Source organism: Hylobates moloch, unplaced genomic scaffold (assembly GCF_009828535.3).
Source record: "Hylobates moloch isolate HMO894 unplaced genomic scaffold, HMol_V3 SCAFFOLD_9, whole genome shotgun sequence".
NCBI lineage: Eukaryota > Metazoa > Chordata > Mammalia > Primates > Hylobatidae > Hylobates > Hylobates moloch.
The window spans coordinates 30,253,325-30,276,161 of NW_026652284.1; the positions used below are offsets into that span (position 1 = coordinate 30,253,325).

Sequence of the window (22,837 nt, forward strand, 5' to 3'; positions counted from 1 at the left end):
TAGCATATAATAGATGCTGAATTAATATTTGCTAAGTGAATGAAAACTTCTGGAAGGAAGATAGTCGGTAGCCAAAGAAAATCATTGACAGATATATTTGCACCAACCAAAGAAACAGCGCCACGTAACTTGCTCACTATAACCTTTGGTATTCAGTCATTCACATCATCAGCACATAGCAGCCGAAAACTAGCAAGAACACCCCAAGAGGCCGGGTGCAGTGCCTCACACCTGTAATCCCAGCATTTTGAGAGGCCAAGGCGGGCAGATCACCTGAGGTCAGGAGTTCGAGACCAGCCTGGCCAACATGGTGAAACCCCATCTCTACTAAAAATACAAAAATTAGACACGATGGTGGGCGCCTGTAGTCCCAGCTACTCAGGAGGCCAAAGCTGGAGAATCACTTGAACCTGAGAGGTGGAAGTTGCAGTGAGCTGAGATTGCGCCACTGCACTCCAGCCTGGGCAACAGAGCAAGACTGCATTTCAAAAAAAAAAAAAAAAAACGCCCCAGGAGTCAAAGCCCATCATGATCTAGCTTGCTGAAGCCAGGGAGAACACACCCAGAGAATCCTGGGAGTATCTGATTAGGGAAAATCAGGAGGGCTGTTTTATAGAAGAAGGGTTTGTACTGGATGAATTCGAGGAAGAATTAGGAAGCAGTGGCCCCTTCTGGATTGGATGCTGCCAAAAAGCAGCTGGGTGAATTGTTCAGTCATCTTTATTGAAGGTGGGAGAAATGAAATTGAGCTAGGATGTTGTTGGTTGGAGAGCGGTCATTAAGGAGAGATTCATCATCCATTTGCAGACGATGGCCTGCAAGAAATAGCATGTAGGATTCGCTGGGCTCCTCCTTGGCTCCTGGAAGCATTGTGTGGAGGGAGGAATGGCGCCCTCTGCCTGTTCACCTCCACATCAAATGTACTCATCCACATGTGGCCTCTGTGATTTGCTTTATTGAAAACAGGAATTTTGATGTTTTTGTGATGGGCTTTATGATGGTTTTTTCAAAACCTCAAAGATATTTCACAACTTTTTATCTGTTTTCCTACAGAAATATTGCTGACACTGCTGAAGCCAGTTGCTTCTTCAGCTGACCGGGCTCACTTGCTCAAAACACTTCCAGTCTGGAGAGCTGTGTCTATTTGTTTCAACCCAACTGACCTGCCAGCCGGTTCTGCTAGAGCAGACAGGCCTGGCCCTGGTTCCCAGGGTGGCGTCCACTTGGCTGTGGCAGGAGGAGCTGCCTCTTCTCTTGACAGTCTGAAGCTCGCATCCAGACAGTCGCTCAGTCTGTTCACTGCATTCACCTTAGTGCAACTTAGATCTCTCCTGCAAAAGTAAATGTTGACAGGCAAATTTCATACCCATGTCAGATTGAATGTATTTAAATGTATGTATTTAAGGAGAACCATGCTCTTGTTCTGTTCCTGTTCGGTTCCAGACACTGGTTTCTTGCTTTGTTTTCCCTGGCTAACAGTCTAGTGCAAAAGATTAAGATTTTATCTGGGGGAAAGAAAAGAATGTTTTTAAAAATTAAACTAAAGATGTTTTAAGCTAAAGCCTGAATTTGGGATGGAAGCAGGACAGACACCGTGGACAGCGCTGTATTTACAGACACACCCAGTGCGTGAAGACCAACAAAGTCACAGTCGCATCTCTAGAAAGCTCTAAAGACCATGTTGGAAAGAGTCTCCAGTTACTGAACAGATGAAAAGGAGCCTGTGAGAGGGCTGTTAACATTAGCAAATATTTTTTCCTTGTTTTTTCTTTGTTAAAACCAAACTGGTTCACCTGAATCATGAATCGAGAAGAAATAATTTTCATTTCTAAATTAAGTCCCCTTTAGTTTGATCAGACAGCTTGAATCAGCATCTCTTCTTCCCTGTCAGCCTGACTCTTCCCTTCCCCTCTCTTTCCCCATCCTCCCTACTTTCATTCCTTTTTAAAAGAATAATATAAGCTACAGAAACCAGGTAACCCTTTATTTCCTTAAATGTTTTGCTAGCCACTTACCAATTGCTAAGTATTGAATTTCAGAAAAAAAAAAAATGCATTTACTGGCAAGGAGAAGAGCAAAGTTAAGACTTGATACCAATCGAGCTAAGGATACCTGCTTTGGAAGCATGTTTATTCTGTTCCCCAGCAACTCTGGCCTCCAAAATGGGAGAAAACGCCAGTGTGTTTAAATTGATAGCAGATATCACGACAGATTTAACCTCTGCCATGTGTTTTTTATTTTGTTTTTTAGCAGTGCTAAGCCGAAGTTTTGTAAGGTACATAAAATCCAATTTATATGTAAACAAGCAATAATTTAAGTTGAGAACTTATGTGTTTTAATTGTATAATTTTTGTGAGGTATACATATTGTGGAATTGACTCAAAAATGAGGTACTTCAGTATTAAATTAGATATCTTCATAGCAATGTCTCCTAAAGGTGTTTTGTAAAGGATATCAATGCCTTGATTAGACCTAATTTGTAGACTTAAGACTTTTTATTTTCTAAACCTTGTGATTCTGCTCATAAGTCATTTATCTAATCTATATGATATGCAGCCGCTGTAGGAACCAATTCTTGGTTTTTATATGTTTATATTCTTTCTTAATGAACCTTAGAAAGACTACATGTTACTAAGCAGGCCACTTTTATGGTTGTTTTTCTTGCCCACTCTGGTAAGGGAATAATCTTTTATTAATAGGTGTCAGTTTCAGACAACTGCAATACCAAGAAACTGATGACCTTTTTTGAGCTATTTCTCCTTAACCCCTAATACCTTTCTTACCTAAATTTCAGAATGATATCTTTTTGATGTCTAAAAAGCAAAGCATTTTATAATATCTCATTAGCCAGGCTTTTTAGGAACAGAGAAGTTTTTCCTTGAAATTTGATTGTTTGTTTATTTGTGGCAGGGTGAAAAAATACACAAACTACCCCTATTTATATTTATATCTCTCTCTATATGTACAGATATGGAAATATAGAAAGAGATATAGCCCAAAGATAGATGGTAAGTAGACAGTCTGAAAGTGTTGTTCCATACTAAAGAAACTTTCTGGAAATTTGCATTTCGCTACTTTTTTCCACTTGAGAGGGGTCTCAATACAGGGAGGTGGCCAAGGAACAGCACTTCTCAGTGGCCACCAGTTCATATATCCCCTCAAAAGGCTCTACTTTTCTCCACCAAACCATTGGGTTGCCCAACTGTGATGGAAAAAACAAGCAGATGTTGGCCCAGAACTCCAGGACCTCCCCGTGGGCTGAGGCTCATGTGGCATACAATTCAGTGTGACCAGTTTTAATGTTTAGAAATAGGTGAATTAGAATGACTTTTAACTTCACACAGCACAAAAGAGAAATGGAGTTTAAACTGGATTTGTTTTATTTTGAGTTTCAAGTCCCTTTTCACTACAACACCGTCCAAAACTATCTACCTATCTCTTCTTTTTTATCCATCTGCCCGCTGTATTTTAATGTCAATCCTAATTCAGACAAATCTGCAACTTCATGATACTGGTTATTTATAATAATTCATGATCATTGCTCTTTTGAAGGAAAAGAGATGATAAATTCTCTTGTGGATTCAATCAGGTAATGGATTTTGTTTTACATCTAATTAGGAGAAGAAAAGTAAGTGAAGGAATCCTCTGATCATATTGATCACTATAGAAGCAAAAGCCAAATCAGTTCCCTTCATTATCAGTATTTCTCATGCTGTACACAATAAATTTGTTAGACTGAGTACTTGGTTTTTGTTTAATAGAACAAATAATCAGTGTTTCACTTATATTACTAAATGTGAAAAACATAATGTGAAAAGTATACATACATTAACTTGGTTGTAAAACTCATTTTAAGTGTTCATGTAATGTGGTAAGTTTAAAAAGTGAAGTGAACTGTTTTACTACAATGAATTCATTTGACTCAAAGATTAAAATGCCCCTCCCCCATGTGTATCTCTTATGGCCTGTAATAATTGAAAGCAATGTTTTTGCAGTTTATATAATGCAATTTTTAATCTGTGTTCAAAAATGGAGTTCATATGGGCTTAACACATGAAATGGGTGGCACAGATCCACTTGCAGAACCCAAAGATACACAATCAATTTTGAAATGCAACTTAAGCCATTAATTGTTGGTGTGAATTTAAAATTTTCTAGTGTTTGTATGGTAGTATGCTGCCTAAGAGCAAAGCATTCTCTGCACAAAAGAAAATTACTGTAGTGGCTTCGATTTTAATTAGAATTTTCTCCCTGGTGTTTCTTTATAGACTAAAACAAAATCTTTTAAGTTTCTTACTACAGGTAAAAGCTATGTGCAAGAACCTCAAAATGCTAAAATCTAGCATAATGCCTTAGATCTGTTTTTAAGTCTTGTATATTCCTACATAGCTGTCCGATGTATTATATTTGTATAGTGAATTGTGTACAATTTTTGAATAAGTGCATCATCACTTAACCTTTATGTTGTTTGAATAGTGATGATGATACATTTCTTCAAACATTTAACTGTCATTTTTTTCCTTTGTCATTTGTGAGTTTTATTTGTACAGTTCCTCATGAAGTTGCATCTGAGATGTGTGTATATGAAAAGATTATACAAGGGTAAAATTAAGCAATATATTAACTATGGTTCTTCAGGAGAAAGCTTACAGTGTTTCAGGTTGTGATTTATTTTCAAAATGGAGTTGACTCTGAACATCACTTTGTTCACCTGCATTGATGTTTGTATTTCTAGTGTGAGCAGTTTATGCAAAGGTAGATATATTCAGAGAAATTTTAAATACATTTATGCAAGTTAATATTGCTTTGCTGATGCTATTTGCTTATTTGATGTTAAATAATGCTATTGTAAATAAAGAATTCTGTTGTTATTGCATCATTTAATAAATTTTAATGCCTTCGGGTTTTACATGGCTTTAGAGATTTTAATGTGTTTATATTGTATTTTCTTTCATAATTGCATTTAAAAAGACCTTGTAATTTAATAATTTATTATATTTATATGGTAGTTGACACTGTTCACAGCACCTTAACATTTAATTCTTCCAATAACCCATTTTATAAATTTTTTACATTTGAAATAAAGGATTATCTAATAACTTAATGGCAAATATAAGCCACATCTAGTTCCATTGAGTCCGAGATGACTCTTCACCGTACTGCTCCACCTTCCACTCCCAAATCTCCAGACACATTTATAATAATAATGTGGACTTCTGACTGGCTTAGGAAGGTCGTATCACACATTAGAATATCCATAATGGTTTAGTAGTTGATAAGCAGTACAAGTACAGTACCTGAAACCTAGATCATAAACTATATGAAGTATTAGGAAATGCAACCTGGAATTGCATTTTTAAAAGATCCCCAAAAAAATGATTAGAAAACTCTATCAATGCTATTAACTGTTTTAACAGATTAAAGGAAGAAAAAACATGATTAACAATGAGTGCCATTTGATAAATTTGTGTAGGACAAATGTTAGCTCTCATTCATTTTTAAAAAATAAAGCTAGGAAAAGTAAATGTCATAAATGTGTTTAAAGTTATCTGATGGCATTCCCAATGAAACATCTTAATGGTGAACTAAAAGTATTAATTAAAGTCAACAAAACAAGGAGCCCCACTACCAAGACTAAGAAATAAAGTACTAATATGAGAATAGACAGAAAACATTTTCGACAGTTTGATTATGGGAAAACCCCAAAGGTTTTTAGGTTTTTGGATTTTTGGTTTTGCTCTGCTTTTGGAATGAATAGAAAAGCTCTGTAAGATGGCTAGACTATACAAAAATCGATACCATCTATCCACACTAATTTTGAAATTCTATCTTTAAAATATGCCCATTCACAATAACAAAATAATACAATGCTTATTAAGTGGAATTACACCTAACAGGAAGTGTCACAGACCTTTGTGAAGAACGTTTGTAAAGGTTAATCAAAAGACGTAGATTTTAAAAAATGGAGACATGCTGTGAACCCACAAAGACCCAAATATAAGACCATTCTTTCCCCAAGTTCATGACAATCCCTATCAAAATCAAAAGAAGTAAGATGCATTTGGAAGAAAAAGTGTATGATAATAATGAGAAATTTGGAAGATGTGGGACTTCTAACAAAACATTCTATAATTATTGATTTGTGGTATAAAATACTTAACACAGATAGGGATAAATACATATGAAAAAGAGCCCAGAGACAGATTGCTGTGTAAATATAAAATCAATATATGACAGATTTCATTTCTAATTCACAGAATCATTGTTCTAAAAAAAATGGTGTTGAGACAGTTGGTCACATTTGGGTGAAATACCAAGCTTAACTCCCTACCCCACGATATTAACAAATGCCAAATGGATCAAGGGTTAAACATAAATGTAAAATTGCTAGAAGGTTATGTTTGCATTATCAGAAAAGTGGAAACATTTTTTGAAAAACAAGTTATTAGGAAATGGATAAGTAAATATATATTTGTGTGTGTATTTGTGTATATAAGATTTATTATATGTAAGATTTATATATTAGATTTATATATTATATATGTGTATGCATATAAACCTAATATATATAATATTCTACCAAAAATATTCTAATATTCTACATATACATAAATCATATATACTGTAGACTCACCAAATATGTATAACAAAGTAATATTAAAATACAAAGTTAAAAATGAAAAAAATAGGAAAATGAGCAAAAAAGATGAACATACTGAAAGTGAAAAATGGCTAATATTAGGTGTTGAACATCATAATAAGTTGCAAACAAAAATAGTAAGGAGATGCTATTTTTCTTTTTTTTTTTTTTGAGACGGAGTCTCGCTCTGTCACCCAGGCTGGAGTGCAGTGGCGCGATCTCGGCTCACTGCAAGCTCTGCCTCCCGGGTTCACGCCATTCTCCTGCCTCAGCCTCTCCGAGTAGCTGGGACTACAGGCACCCGCCACAACGCCCAGCTAATTTTTTGTATTTTCAGTAGAGACAGGGTTTCACCGTGGTCTCGATCTCTTGACCTCGTGATCCGCCCGCCTAGGCCTCCCAAAGTGCTGGGATTACAAGCGTGAGCCACCGCGGCCGGCTGGAGTTGCTATTTTTCATTTATTGATTTGGCAAAAAAGAGGTTAGTAATAGTCACAAATAATTTCCGTGGACTATGGTGGAAATGAACATTCTTTGGCACCTGGAATAAATGTGTAAGTTTGGTAAGATAGATATTTCTTTGTATTTTGGGTAGAACTCATGACTGAAGCCATATGGCTAGAGTTGTCTGGCCTCCAGTTTAATTCTTCAGAATGTCTCCTCTTACTTTTTAAACCTGTGTGTATTCCAGCTACTGCATATTTGAACCAATTTTTTTTTTCCCAGCTTGTGTTTACTTTGGGTTTATTTCGGTAGGTTTTTTTCTTGAGAATTTATAAATTTTTCAACTTTTTTTTTTCCTATTACATAAATTTCAAGGCTATACGTCCTCTTTACAGCTTTTAGCAGCATCCCACACATTTTGTCTACTAATGCTGACAAAGTCTCCAATTATGGTTTGGAATTTTTCTCAGTTCTGTTGATTTTTGCTTCTTCATTCAGAAGCTATGTTACTAGGAGCATATACATTTCTCAAGATAAACTGGCTCTTTTATTATTATATAATGCCCCACACTATCTCTGGTAAGCTTCCTTGCCTTGTTTGCTTTGTCCGAAATGCACATAGACATGCTAAAGATGGATTCATTTTGCAGGTTGTATCTTTATTCATCCTTTAACTTCCAACCTTGTAGACAGAATATAAGTGGTTCCTTACTAATTTTTAATATGGTTTGCTATCAGTTACTGAGGTCTCTTTCTCCCTTTAAGTATATTATCTCTGCTTTTGTATTTTGAAACACTATTTGGCACATAGACAATACCAATATAACAGTTACATGCCCTTCTGATGGACTGACCCTTTCATCATTTGGTCAGAGATCAGAAAGTGAGGGAGCCTGACATGGAAGAAACTGGGAGGTGTGTTCCAGGTAGAACAAACAGCAGGTACAAAGGTCAGGAGACAAAACCAACTTGTGATGTCTGAAGGACGGTGAGGCCAGTGTGTGGTTAGAAAGACACTTGAGGGGCAAGTTCAGGAGGCGAGGGCCAAAACGCAGCCTGGGGCCAGATCATCCAAGGTCTCAAGGACCAAAGCAAGGAACTTGGTTCTTATTCTAAGTACGGAAGCCAGTGGAGAGTTTTTGTTTGTTTTTGTTTTGTTTTGAGATGGAGTTTCACTCTTGTTGCCCAGGCTGGAGTGCAATGGCGCAATCTGGGCTCATTGCAACCTCCGCCTCCCAGGTTCAAGCAATTCTCCTGCCTCAGACACCTGAGTATCTGGGATTAGAAGCATGTGCCACCACACCCCGCTAATTTTGTATTTTTGGTAGAGATGGGGTTTCTCCATGTTGGTCAGGCTAGTCTCGAACTCCTGACCTCAGATAATCCATCCCCCCTTGGCTTCCCAAAGTGCTGGGACTACAGGCATGAGCCACCATGCCTGGCCTGGAGAGTTTTTTAAAGGGAGTAATAGGAACTAATTTTTTGTTTTCAAAAGGCCAGCAACTATGTGGAGAAATGTCTGAATTTAAAAAATAAGTTAATTATGGCCGGGCACAGTGGCTCACACCTGTAATCCCAGCACTTTGGGGAGCCGAGGCAAGTGGATCGCCTGAGGTCAGGAGTTCGAGACCAGCCTGGCCAACATGATGAAACCCTGTCTCTACAAAAAAAAAAAAAAATACAAGATATCAGCCGGGCGTGGTGGCATGTGCCTGTAATCCCAGCTACTCGGGAGGCTGAGGCAGGAGAACCGCTTGAACCTAGGAGGCAGAGGTTGCAGTGAGCCGAGATTATGCCACTGCATTCCAGCCTGGGCAACAGGAGCAAAACTCAGTCTCAACAACAACAACAAAAAGTTAAAATAAATTTTAAAAATGAAATACTACACGGGGCCAAATTTTTTTTTTTTTAAGTCTAGGGAAATCAGTTAATAGCCTATTAAAGAGGTCAGTTAGAATGGAAGATTGAACCCATGACTACCTCAGCTCCCTCCCATATCCCACTAACACAAATGCCTTTTTTTTTTTTTTTTTTTTTTTGAGACAGAGTCTCACTCTGTGGCCCAGGCTGGATTGCAGTGATGTGATCTCAGCTCACTGCAACCTCTGTCTCTCAGGTTCATGCGATTTTCCTGCCTCAGCCTCCCAAGTAGCTAGGACTACAAGTGTGCACCACAACACCCAGCTAATTTTTGTGTCTGTAGTAGAGATGGGGTTTTACCATGTTGGCCAGGCTGGTCTCGAACTCTTGACCTCAAGTGATCTGCCCACCTCGGCCTCCCAAAGTGCTGGGATTACAGGCATGAGCCACTGCACCCACCCAAATGCCTTTTTTTTTCTGTCACCCAGGCTGGAGTGCAGTGGCATAACCATGGCTCACTACATCCACTAACTCCTGGGCTCAAGTGATCCTTCCACCTCAGTCTCCTGAGTAGCTAGGACTACAGGTGTAGTCCTAGACCAGCTAATTTTTTACATTTTGTAGAGACGGAAGGGTTTCACTATGTTGCCCAGGCTGGTCTTAAACTCCCAGCCTCAAGTGATCCACCCGCCTCGGCCTCACAAAGTGCTGGGATCATAAGCATAAGCCACCGCGCCTGGCCCAAATGCCTTTTTTTATAAAGGCATAAACCCACAAGGACAAGGATAATAGGAGATGAAACAACAGCAACAAAATGTAATTTGAAAGCTGATAAAAGGGTGGTGACTCATTTTGTAGCCCCTGGAAAGCTGAATGGCAAGCTGTGAGTAACGTCATGAAGCAAGCGAAGTTTCCCACAGATGTCTCCCGGCCCAGGAGCCAGCCAGCACCTCTGGATGCGTGATTAAGAAGCCAGGTCAGCTGGGCGCCGTGGCTCACGCCTGTAATCCCAACACTTTCGGAGGCCGAGGCGGGCGGATCACCTGAGGTCAGGAATTCGAGACCAGCCTGGCCAACATGGTGAAACCCCGTCTCTACTAAAAATACAGAAAATATAGCAGAGGGCACAGTGGCGCGCGCCTGTAGTCCCAGCTGCTCCGGAGGCTGAGGCAGGAGAATCGCTTAAACCGGGGAGGGGGAAGTTGCAGTGAGCCGAGATGACGCCACTGCACTCCAGCCTGGGTGTCGGAGTGAGACTGTCTCAATCAATCAATCAATCAATCGTGGCAGGGATACCAAGGCAGACCCAACAGGAGACAGGTCTGCCGTAAGGAGCAACCTTGACTCAAGCACTCTCCCGGCCTTGCCAAACTTGGAGTTGGGCTGCACTTTTAGACCCTTTCCCCTAAACTTCCTTCACGGTCTTTCCGCTCTTCTAGCCTCCCCTCGACTCCTCCCTACTTTCAGGCGATTGGCAGGTTAAGGAGCTAATTGTTAAGAGATTTAGATGCTGAACTGAGGCAGGTCTGTTACGCAAAAGACAGAACCCTTGTATGAAAAGCCTGGGGCCCTTCCACATGGGCGGAAATACCTGGATGGGCGCCTCTGAAGCTATTGCCTCTGAAGCTCCCTGAGCCTTCTGGGCTTGCAGAGAAGGCCCATCCTTCCCCACCGGGAGCTATCGGCTTAACAGCTACAATCACAAAAGATAAGAATGGGCAGTTAATCGCGGTGGGACCAAGGAGTCTGGCCATGGGTCTGATTAGCCCTTTCTCTGCCTTGCTTGTGCTTCAGCAGAATTCGAAACGGCTGGCGGTGAGGCTGGGAAGGACGCTGGAAAGGCCAAAACAAAGGCGGTTTCCCGCTCGCAGAGAGCCGGGTTGCAGTTCCCAGTGGGCCGTATTCATCTGCACCCGAAACCTAGGACGACCAGTCATGGACGTGTGGGCGCGATGCCGCTGTGTACAGCGCAGCCATCCTGGAGTACCTCACCGCAGAGGTACTTGGACCGGCAGGAAAAGCATCCACAGACTGAAAGGTAAAGCGTAGTACCACTGGTCACTCGCAGCTTGCCATCCGTGGAGATGAAGAATTGGATTCTCTCATCAAGGCTACGATTGCTGGTGGTGGTGTCATTCCACACATCCACAAATCTCTGATTGGGCAGAAAGGACAACCGAAGACTGTCTAAAGGCCGCCTGGATTCCTTGATATCTCAGGACTCTAAATACTCTGCCAGCTGTCTAGTGTTGGGGATTCCAGTGGACTGCATCTCTGTAAAAAACACAATTTTGCCTTTTTGAAATTCTATGTGAGCAATTTGGAAGTTTAATTAGCTTTCCAACCAACCAAATTTCTGCATTCCAGTCTTAACCATATTTAAGTATTACTGTGGCATCAAAGAAGCTATTGATTCTGAAGTAGTTGGTTTTGATTGAGTGGACTGTTTTTAAAAAACTGTTGGGATTTTAATTGTGATGCAGAAGTTACAGTAACAAACATTTGGTTTTGTACAGACATTATTTCCACTCTGGTGGATAAGCTCAATAAAGGTCATATCACAAACTTTAAAAAAAAAAAAAAAGCAAAGAATGAAGGAGCAGTTGCCTCAATTAAAAGTCATGATTCCTGTTCAGTTTCCAGAACTGAGCCAATTTTCAAATCCAAAATTCACTGATAGGAGGTGGCCGAGACCCTAGGGGTAAGAACCCTGCAATCTCATGGCAAATATATACTGTAAGGATTCCCCCAGTATTTCCCTAAAGGGAGCTATGGTCATTTACTCAGGTGACTATACACTGGGAGACATTTAAAGGATTCTTGGCACAGGGTCTGAGTTGACATTGACACCTGAAAACATGAGCGTTATCCCGAGCCCCTGCTGGAGTGGGGGCCAAGGGATCATGGAGTACTGGCTGAAGTCCCATTCTCAGTGGGCCCGGTGGTTCCATGGTCCCAGTTGGCTCTTCCCAAGTCCCTGATTGTACAACAGGAATTTTATGCTTGGCAGTTGGAATAATCCTCATGTTGGGTTGCTGGCCTGTACTGCCTTGGGGTGGAGTGGGGCGGTGCAGATGAGCACCCTTAAAGACCTTCATATAGAATACAGAGTGCTGGCCCTTAGCATTTGCAGGGTGATCCCTGCTTTTGCACCCCGGAGAATGACTGTAGACTACCACAGATGTAACCAACTTCAATTTCTGATCGCAGCTGCAAGGCTGGATGTGATATTGTCACCGTGGCAGACTAGGCATCAGGTACGTGGTGATGGAGCCAGTGATTTGACAAGTGCATTCTCTTCCATTGTAATTAGAAAAGAGAACCAGAAATATTTGCTTTCAAACAAGAGAAACAGGAATATTCATTTATAGTTTATTTCAGGACTGTATTAACTTTCCCAACTCCTGTCATGATATAGTCCAAAGAGAACCTGGACCACGCAGACATCAAACAGAACATGACACTATCCCCTTCTATCAGTGACTGATTGCACAAGACAGACGAGAAGCTCATATACTAGAAGTCTTGGTAAGCTCGTGGGAAGTAAATGCTATGATGACTCAGGGACTGGCTGCTTCAGTGACATTTTCACAGGTCCAGTGATGGAGGGCATGCCAAGATAACCACTCCAAAGTGAAAGGCAAATTATTGCATCTGGAATCTCCTACTACAAACAAGGAGGCACAGCTCCCGGTAGAGCTATTTGAGTTTTGCAGGTAACACCCTCCACTCTGAGGACTACTATTCAGTGCCTTCCACATGTAGGAATACTTCTCCAGCCTGGAAACCAGGTGACACAGAAGGCTTCCAGCTTTGAGTGAGGCCTGGAGCAGGAAAGGGTTATGTGACAGGTCCGGGCCACAGTGCAAACTGCACTGCTACATGGACCATCTGATCTTCAGACCTTACTGTGTTGGTGGGGTAGGGGTAGTCAGTGGTTGGAAAGGAGGCAGCGTGAGGGGGATAGGTAATGGTGAGCTCTGGTGGAAGAATCAGATCGCAGCCTCCTGGGATTCTGGAGCAAGACCATGATATCCACAGCAGAGCAGCTTATGCTGTTTGAGAAGCAACTGTTACTAGAGCCTGGTGGAGATAGAACCCTTGGCCACCAAACACCATGTGACCACACGTCCATAAGTGACTGCTGGGAACTGGGTTCTGTTGGACCCAACAAGTCATAAAGTCACACGTGTCCAGTGGCAATCATAAAATGGAAGTGATCCATCAGGATTGGGTCCTGGAGGGGCCACAGGGCATGAGTAAGAAGCCCAGAGGCCCATGTCACCCACCACAGATGCACCCATGCCCTCCCCTTGTTATGAATACAGCCTACTAGGGAGAGCCCATATGACTGGCTAAATGAGAAGGAAAAAGCCCAAGCTTGGTTTACAGATGGATCTGCTCAGTTCATAGGTAGAGCTAAAAGCGAACATTAGCCACACTGACAGGTGGCCCGGAAAGAGGGAACAATGTTCTCAATGGGGGAAGCTGCAAGGAGTAGATACATATGAGGAAAAGTGGCCTGAAGGGAAAATATGTACAAATTCCTGGCCAATGACCAATGGTCTGAGCATCTGGTCAGGGACTTGGAAGGAAACAGATTGGAAGATTGGAGACAAGGCATCCTGAGAAAGAGGCATGTGGATGTGCATATGGAAATGGGTAGACAGTTCAAGGACTTCTGATTTGCATGTTAATGCCCACTGGAAACATCTACCACAGGAGACGCACTGAACAACCAAGTAGACAAAATTACTTGCCAGTGGACATGAGCCACCTTCAGTCACCCCAGAATGGCTGGAGACATGAATGGCATGCCCACAGTGGCAGAGACGGGGCTCTGCATGGGCCCAATAATGTGGATTTTCACTCACCAAGGCAGAGCTAGCCATTGCTGCCTCTGAATGTCCAACTTGTGAGCAACAGGGACCAATACTGAGCCCCAGTATGGCGCTATATCTCCAGACCAGATCTGTGAAAGCCAACCACATCGTGCCCCTTCAATCCTGGAGGGTCAGCAGTTCATCCTCACCGCTTTAGATACCCAGGCATGGATTGACCTTCCCTGACCACAGAGCCTCTGCCAGGCTTGGGGGATTCCTGATTCACAAACATAGAATTACAAGCAGCAGAGTATCGGACAAGAGGCCCAACTTCCTAGTGAAGGTGGGGCAGGAGGGGGGCCCTGGCCATAGGGTCCATGGTCATATGACAGACTGCTCCAGGTTGAAGCAGCTGGCCTCACAGAGCTTGGGAGCAGCGTCCTGAAAAACAATGGGAAGTGCTAGCTCGGAGGCACACTCTTTCAGGATTCAACTTATGCACTGAATCAGAAACCTCTAAATGGCACTGTGTCCTTAATTAGAGAATATGTGGATCTGGGACTCAAGGGATGGAAGCAGGAATTGCCCCTTTCAACATGATTCCCAATAGCCCACTGGGGAATTTTATCCTTGTCATCCCCGAAACTCTGGGTGCTGCAGCGTTGGAGGTCCTGATCTCGAAGGGAGCACACTTGCCAGTGAACATGGTAAGGGTCCATTGAACTACAAGTTACGGCTGCCACTGGCACACTTAGGACTTCACATGCCCAGAACCAGCAGGTGAGACGAGTCACTACAGTGGCAGGGCAATTAACCCTGATTGGCAGGAGGAAGTAGGGCTGTCCAGTGCATCCCAGAATTGCCTGGATCCATTGTAACTGTGAATGGACACATGCAGCAAATCTGGACTGAAAGACTCAGAGCTCTCAGGAATGAAGATTTGGGTCACACCCCCAGGGAAGCCAAGGCTTCCTGAGGTGATTGCTGAGGATGAGGGGAATTTAGAATGAATGGAGGAGGAGAAAGAAGGCAAGTGCCAGTTGTGGTCTCAAGACCAATGGCATTGATGGCGACTACAGTTCATCCCACTGAATTCTCTCCTCAGTTTTCCCCAAGAAAGAGAAGTCCACAGAAATCACAGAGGAGCAGACCCGAATGTATGTGAAGAAGTAGATCTGTGAAGAAAGAGGTGAACTATGGCATAACAGCAATATTTAAAGAAATAAAGACAAAATTTTCCAAATCTGATGAATGATATACACCCACAGATCCAAGAAGCTCACAAGCCTCAAGTAGGATAAAACACACGCACCACCCACACTCATTTACTTATAGACACATCAACATACACGCACCAAGACACACCACAATCAAATGGATGGATGCCAGTGATGAAAAGGGAAACCATGAAAGCAGCCAGAGAAAGATGACGCATTACATACAGGTGAACAGCATAAGAATGACTGCAATCTTCTTTTAATTTTTATTTTTTAGAGATGGAGTCTTGCTATGTTGCCCAGGCTGGTCTTGAACTCCTGGCCTTAAGCAATCCTCCCACCTCAGCCTCCCAAGAAGCTGAAATTACAGTTGTGTACTACCATGCCCAGCTGGTGCAATCCTCCAGTCAAAAGCTACACAAACCAAGGCTGGGCACTGTGGCTCATGCCTCTAATCCCAGCACTTTGGGAGGCTGAAGCGGGAGGATCACTTGAGGCCGGGAGTTCAAGACCAACCTGGGCAACATAGCAAGACCCTGTCTCTACCAAAAAAAAAAAAAACCTCACAAGTCAGAAGAGAAGACATGTGACTGGACAATGAAATATGACTAAAATTCTTAACATTTCAGTCAATGAAGTCAATTCAGAGGAGAAATATGAGTTCTGGTACTTGTCTGGACACCCAGTAAAACCAAAATGTACTAGAATGAAAACATATAGAATGATTCTGAATATCTTGGAGGAAAACTCCAGAGACAATAATGGAGCACTCTTTTTCCCTCTCCTCTCCTCCTCTCCCCACTCCCTCCCTCTCCCCCTCCCCTCCCCTCCCCTCTCCTTTTCTTTTCCTTTCCCTTGCATTTCAATGGCTACAGTTGAAGCACTCTTTAATTCCCAGATCACCAATATTCTTAAGACAAAGAGGATAATATTAGACAAAAAACACAGACAGCCAGGCGTGGTGGCTCACACCTGTAATCCCAGCACTTTGGGAGTCTGAGGCGGGCGGATCACCTGAGGTTGGGAGTTCCAGACCACCCTGACCAACATGGAGAAACCCCGTCTCTACTAAAAATACAAAATTAGCCGGATGTGGTGGCACATGCCTGTAATCCCAGCTGCTCGGGAGGCTGAGGCAGGAGAATTGCTTGAACCCAGGAGGCGGAGGTTGCAGTGAGCCGAAGATTGTGCCATTGCACTCCAGCCTGGGCAACAAGAGTGAAACTCCATCACAAAAAAAAAAAAAAAAAACCCAGACATTGGTCAGGCATGGTGGCTCACGCCTGTAATCCCAGCACTTTGGGAGGCTGAGGCGGGTGGATCACGAGGCCAAGAGATCGAGATCATCCTGGCCAACATGGTGAAACCCCACCTCTACTAAAAATACAAAAATTAGCCAGGCATGGTGGCGGGCGCCTGTAGTCTCAGCTATCCGGGAGGCTGAGGCAGGAGAATCACTTGAACCCAGGAAGCAGAGGTTGCAGTGAGCCAAGATTGCACCATGGCACTCCAGCCTGGCAACAGAGGAAGACTTCATCAAAATAATAATAATAATAATAAAAACACTGGAAACTCCAAGTCAAAAAGTGATTCATTAGCACTGGATTCTGAGTGCGAATTTTAGGAACACCTTAACCAAATTATTTCTCTTATTTTCTTTTTCACAAGAGTGATATATGATTAAAATTTATGTCTAGCAAGTCTAAAATAGCTTTCAATAAATATAAAAAGTTAAATTCTAAGTGATAAGATGAGGTTGTCATGGTTAAATTGGCAGCATCTTTTTCATTACTACAGGTTATAAAATAAAAGTTCATCTTTCGGCCGGGCGAAGTGGCTCGCGTCTGTAATCCCAGCACTTTGGGAGGCTGAGGCGGGTGGATCACCTGAGGTCAGGAGTTCGAGACCAGCCTGACCAATGTGCTGAAATTCTGTCTCTACTAAAAATACAAAAATTAGCCAGGCGTGGTGGTATGTGCCATAATCCCAGCTACTCGGGAGGCTGAGACAGGAGAATTGCTTGAACCCGGGAGGCAGAGGTTGTAGTGAGCCAATATCGGCCACTGCACTCCAGCCTGGGCAACAAGAGCAAAACTCAGTCTCAAAAGGAAAAAAAAAGTTCGTATTTTGGCCTGGTGTAGTGGCTTACCTGTAATCCCAGCACTTTGGGAGGCCGAGGCAGGCGGATCACCTGAGGTCAGGAGTTTGAGACAAGCCTGGCCAACATGGAGAAACCCCATCTCTACTGAAAATCGAAAATTAGCTAGGCATGGTGGCAGGTGCTTGTAAACCCAGCTACTTGGGAGGCTGAGGCAGGAGAATCACTTGAACAAGGGAGGTAGAGTTTGCAGTGAGCTGAGACCGCGCCATTGCACTCTAGCCTGGGTAACGAGCGAAATTTCATCTCAAGAAAAAAAAAGTTCTCTTCCAACAACTGAAGACATTCAGATTCTTTTTTTTTTTGAGACAGCGTCTCAATCTGTCACCCAGGCTGGAGTATAGTGGCGTGATCATGGCACACTGCAGCCTCACCCTCCCTGGGCTCAGGTGATCCTCCTACATTAGCCTCCCGAGTAGCTGGGTCTATAGACACACACCACCACCTAATGTTGGTATTTTTTGTAGAGATGGGGTTTCGCCCACCATGTTGCCCAGGGTGGTCTCAAACTCCTAATCTCAAATGATCCACCTGCCTTGGCTTCCCAAAGTGCTGGGATTACAGGTGTGAGCCACCACGACTGGCCTTAGATTCAATTAAATATTATGTAACACTGTTCAGGGAAAAAAAGCCAACCTAGTAAGACCTGAAACAAGGTGCCTCACTAGTTGCGGAAGAGAATTAAAGAACCTACTGGGGGTGGGTGAGGTGGCTCTCGCCTGTAGTCCCAGCGCTTCAGGAGGCCGAGGCCGGTGGATCACTTGAGGTCAGACGTTGTAGACCAGCCTAGCCAACATGGTGAAACCCCATCTCTACTAAAAATACAAAAAAATTAGCTGGGCGTGGTGGCAGGTGCTTGTAATCCCAGCTACTCAGGGAGGCTCAGGCAGGAGAATCGCTTGAACCTAGGAGCAGAGGTTGTAATGAATGCCACTGTACTCCAGCCTGGGCGACAGAGCAAGACTCAGTCTAAAAAAAAAAAAAAGAACCTACTAGGCTCATAAGAAATGGGTGAAAGGGGCCAGGTGCAGTGACTCACACCTGTAATCCCAGCATTTGGGGAAGCTGAGGCAGATGGGTCACTTGCGGCCAGGAATTGGAGAGCAGCCTGGACAGGTTGAGAAATCTGGTCTCTACGAAAAATACAAAAATGTAGCCAGTTTCATAACCCAGTCTCACAAAAATAAATAAATAAGTACAGACAGGATCTCCCTATGTCACTCCCTAAATAACTGAAATAAGTAGAGTTCAGGCTGGTCTTGAGCTCCTGGGATCAAGTGATCCTCCTGCTTTGGCCTCCCAAAGTGCTAGGATTACAGGCATGAGCCACCACACCTGGCCAACCCTGTCTCTTCAACAAAAAATTTATTTTAAATTAAGTAGTCGTGGTGGCTCACACCTGTAATCTCAGCATTTTGGGAGGCTAAGGTGGGAGGATTGCTTGAGCCCAGGAGTTCTAGGCTGCAGTGAGGTATGATCATGCCACTGCACTCCAGCCTGGGCGACAGAATGAGACCATCTTTAAAAAAAAAAAAAAGAATTTTGAAGGAAAATAGGAGGAGGCAAGGAATAATAGGGAGGCAAAGAACACAACAGAACTCCAAAAATAAATTATCTTAGTGATTTTGTAAAGATCTCTGAATTTTTAGTTGAGTTATTTCTTTTCCTTGTCTTTCTTTTCTTTTTTTACCTAGGTCAGGACAAAGATGAATAGTTGGATAATTTCTATTAACCTACCTTCGCTGATCCTTTCACCAGCGCTATTGAGTCGTGTGGTAAGTTTATTGAAGAATCTCTGGTACCAGCTGTTTAATTTCTAGCACTGATTTATTTATTTATGTTTGAGAAAGTCTGGCTTTGTCACCCAGGCTGGAGTGCAGTGGCCTGATCTCAGCTCAATGCAACCTCGGCCTCCAGCATTTAAGCGATTTTCTTGCCTCAGCCTCCTGAATAGCTGGGATTACAGGCATGCACCACCACACCTGGCTAATTTTTGTATTTTCAGTAGAGATGGGGTTTCACCATGTTGGCCAGGCTGGTCTCAAGCTCCTGACCTCAAGTGATCCTCTGCCTGCACCTCAGCCTCCCAAAGTTCTGGGATTACAGCTGTTACAGGTATGAGCCACCCTGCCTGGCCTCTGTAGCACTTTTTTTTTTTTTTTTTTTTTGAGACAGAGATTCGCTCTTGTTGCCCAGGCTGGAGTGCAATGGCGCGATCTCGGCTCACTGCAACCTCTGCCTCCCGAGTCCAAGTGATTCTCCTCCCTCAGCCTCCTGAGTAGCTGGGACTACAGGCATACGCCACCATGCTCGGCTAATTTTGTATTTTTAGTAGAGACAGGGTTTCTCCATGTTGGTCAGGCTGGTCTCAAATTCCTGACCTCAGGTGATCTGCCTGCTTCAGCCTCCCAAAGTGCTGGGATTACAGGTTTAAGCCACAGGTTTAAGCCACCACACTCAGCCCTTTCTAGCACTTTTATTTGACTTTCTTTCCTTCCTTCCTTCCCTCCCTCCCTCCCTCCGTCCGTCCGTCCTTCCTTCCTTCCTTTTTCTTTTTTTTTTTGAGATGGAGTCTCACTCTGTCACCCAAGCTGGAGTGTAATGGCACGATCTCGGCTCACAGCAACCTCCACCTCCTGGGTTCAAACGATTCTCCCGCCTCAGTCTCCTGAGTAGCTGGGATTACGGGTGCGTGCCACCACACCCAGGTAATTTTTGTATTTTTAGGAGAGACAGGGTTTCACCATGTTGGCCAGGCTGGTCTCCTGACCTCAAGTGATCCACCCACCTCGGCCTCCCAAAGTGCTGGGATTACAGGCGTGAGCCACCGTGCCTGGCCTTCCTAGCACTTTTTTTTCTTTTTTCTTTTTTTTTTTTTTTTTTTGAGATGGAGTCTCGCTCTGTCCCCCAGGCTGGAGTGCAGTGGCCCGATCTCGGGTCACTGCAAGCTCTGCCTCCCGAGTTCACGCCATTCTCCTCCTCAGCCTCCCAAGTAGCTGGGACTACAGGTGCCCGGCACCACGCCCGGCTAATTTTTTGTATTTTTAGTAGAGATGAGGTTTCACCGTGTTAGCCAGGGTGGTCTCCATCTCCTGACCTTGTGATCTGCCTGCCTCAGCCTCCCAAAGTGCCGGGATTACAGGCGTGAGCCACCGCACCAGCCTCTAGCACTTTTATTTGACTCTTTCTTGCTGTTTTCATCTCTGTGCTGCAATTTCCCATCTGTTCATGCATATTGTCCACCTTCTCCTCCAGAGCCTTTCCCATAGTCATCACAGGTCTTTGAAATTCCCTGGCTAGGCTGGGGGCTGAGGCAGGAGAATTGCTTGAACCCGGGAGGTGGAGGTTGTAGTGAGCTGAGATTGTGCCACTGCACTCCAGCCTGGGTGACAGAGCAAGCCTCTGTCTCCAAAAAAAAAAAAAGAAAAAGAAAAATTGACAACATGTATCAGGAGTCTTTTTGTTTGTCCCATTTCAGAGAATCTTACCTAAGGCAAATAATACGAAATACAGAAAAACTGTGAGCACAAACTTACGTTGGCATTATTTATATTATTGAAAAATTGGACATAACTTAAGTCAATGATTCTGTCACCTATTATATAGGCTATTAACCTTCTATGAACTTTTCATGACGTTCACACAAAAATGAAATCACCCGGCAACTCTGCTCTCAGAATGCATCCCTGTCGTTAAGCGACACATAACTGTCGTATCAGTTTTCTTAATCTTTCCTCATTAGACATTTTTAGCTGATGAAATTACAGATAACTTTTTTCTTTGACTTTTTTCCAACGTTTGTAAATGTGCTATAATGATAACAAACTGCGTACTTTCATCGTCGGAAATGCCTACGCACAAACCTCCTGAGAGAAAGCAGAATGTTTCTCCCACTGGGGGGGCCCCAGACCCTAAGCGAAGCAGCTGCGACGGGCTCCCAGGCGACGGAGTAACCACGGCGATTGCTTTGCCTTCTCCCTGTGAAGGTTCGCTTTTCAATGTTTGATCTCTTTTGTTCCACAGCTGGCCATTGTCCCGCTCCTGATTTGGACTGTCTACTTGCCTCTTCCACAGAGACACCGGCGCCCTCGGCCCAGCACCCTCTTGCCAGTGGTTTCTCGTAGAGAGGAGCTCGCTCTTAATAGTTTCTATGTGGTCTGAACAAGAGGATTTTTAAATTCCTCTTGGAATTCAAAAACAAAACAAAAACACAGAAAATGACACTTCCTAAAAAGTAAGTGCCTTCTCTGAATCTACCCTTTTCCAAACTGCCCTACAAAGAACAAATTTCCATTCAGTTCGTATATATTTGTGAAGTATGTGCAGTGTGGCAGGTACTAATGGTGTGGAGGCCAGGGGTCAACAGACGGGTAAAATCCAGGCCTTCCAAGCCTGAGCCCACGGTCGCCAGGCCGTGTGGTAGGAGCACGTGAGTAAGCGGTGGACAAGGTAGAAATGGGGCGTGTTGGTTATTAGACTGCTCTGGATTCAGCATGCTGAGGCCTTGGGTGCAGTTGGCCAAATGGAGGGCAGCTCGTGCGGAATCGATGAGCTCTCTCACAATACGACAAAGCTCCGATCACCAGGAAGCTGACCTCACAGTCTAGACTCAGATCCCTGGATTCATCGACCCCTGTGGGGTCCTCTTGCATCCAGTGCCCACCAGCCCACTGACTCCCTCTAACGCCCTGTTCTGTTGTCAGAATCTGTGCTGCTGAATGGCGAGCTCAGCCTCTGGTGACCCCTCATTCACTGGTTCTCTTCATTGTCCAGAATCTCCCGAGTCTCCCAACCAGTAGGTAGTGGAGTCGGAACATCCACTTGGGTTGGCCAACTGCGGTCTAGGGCTCCATCACAAAACACACTGCCCTGTGGTCTGGCCTCAGGAAATTCGGGTTTCCGAAGACCTGTGGATGGATGCCGGATAGACCCGCGGGACACCCCTGCAGCCTCTGCAGTGCATTGGCAGATGCTGTGGCCAGGCTTCTCTGGGTATCGTGAATATCCTGCATGTGTATCAGGGACTTAAGCACTTCTATTTCTGCTGCCTGCCAGGCATGTGCCTAACTCCAGCTCAGGTAGTGGGGGCTCCCCTTAAGAAAATGCCATGCTGTGGACATGATAGTGAAAGTGGCATTTCTGAGTGAGCAGGGGCATTTTTGGCTGAAAGGTGGAAAGGAAGATGCGCAGGAGGGGCTGCAGAGGAAGATGAAAGGAAAGAAAACGATGGAAGCCAATGTAATTCACTCCTTCGCTGACAAAACAAGTATTTAGGTCAGTGCAAAAGTAATTGTGGTTTTTTCCATTATTTACTCACAAACTGCTTTGAAAGGGCAAAAATGAATGCCTCATGATCTACCTGGAAGATACGAATGTAAGTAAGCAACGACAGAAGTAGGGTACCTGGGCTGGGCACGGTGGTTCATGCCTATAATCCCAACATTTTGAGAGGCCCAGGTGGGAGGATTCCTTGAGCTCAGGAGTTCGAGACCAGCCTGGGCAACATAGCAAGACCTCCTCTCTACAAAATATAAAAAAGAATTAGCCAGTCATGGTGGTGAGCACCTGTAGTCCCAGCTAGTTGGGAGGCTGAGGTAGGAGGATTGCTTGAGCCTGAGAGGTCAAGGCTGCAGTGAACTATGATTACACCACTGCACTACAACCTGGGCAAAGAATCAAGACCCTTCCTCAAAGA

General features: G+C 43.8%; 1 protein-coding gene and 1 pseudogene across 9 annotated transcripts in view; both read left to right on the plus strand.

Moving 5' to 3' along the window:
* The window catches only part of NCOA2 (nuclear receptor coactivator 2), a 301,828-nt gene extending 296,913 nt beyond the window's left edge, over positions 1-4,915 (plus strand). For all 9 annotated transcript variants that reach the window (XM_058444592.1, XM_032759594.2, XM_032759599.2 and 6 more), the window contains one exon: positions 1,054-4,915. In XM_058444592.1, the coding sequence (XP_058300575.1) occupies positions 1,054-1,065 (12 nt within the window). In that variant the 3' untranslated portion in view covers positions 1,066-4,915. The remainder of the gene's footprint in view (positions 1-1,053) is intronic.
* Positions 4,916-5,143: 228 nt separating this feature from the next.
* Positions 5,144-11,167, plus strand: LOC116813802 (histone H2A.Z-like; annotated as a pseudogene).
* The last annotated feature ends 11,670 nt before the right edge of the window (positions 11,168-22,837 follow it).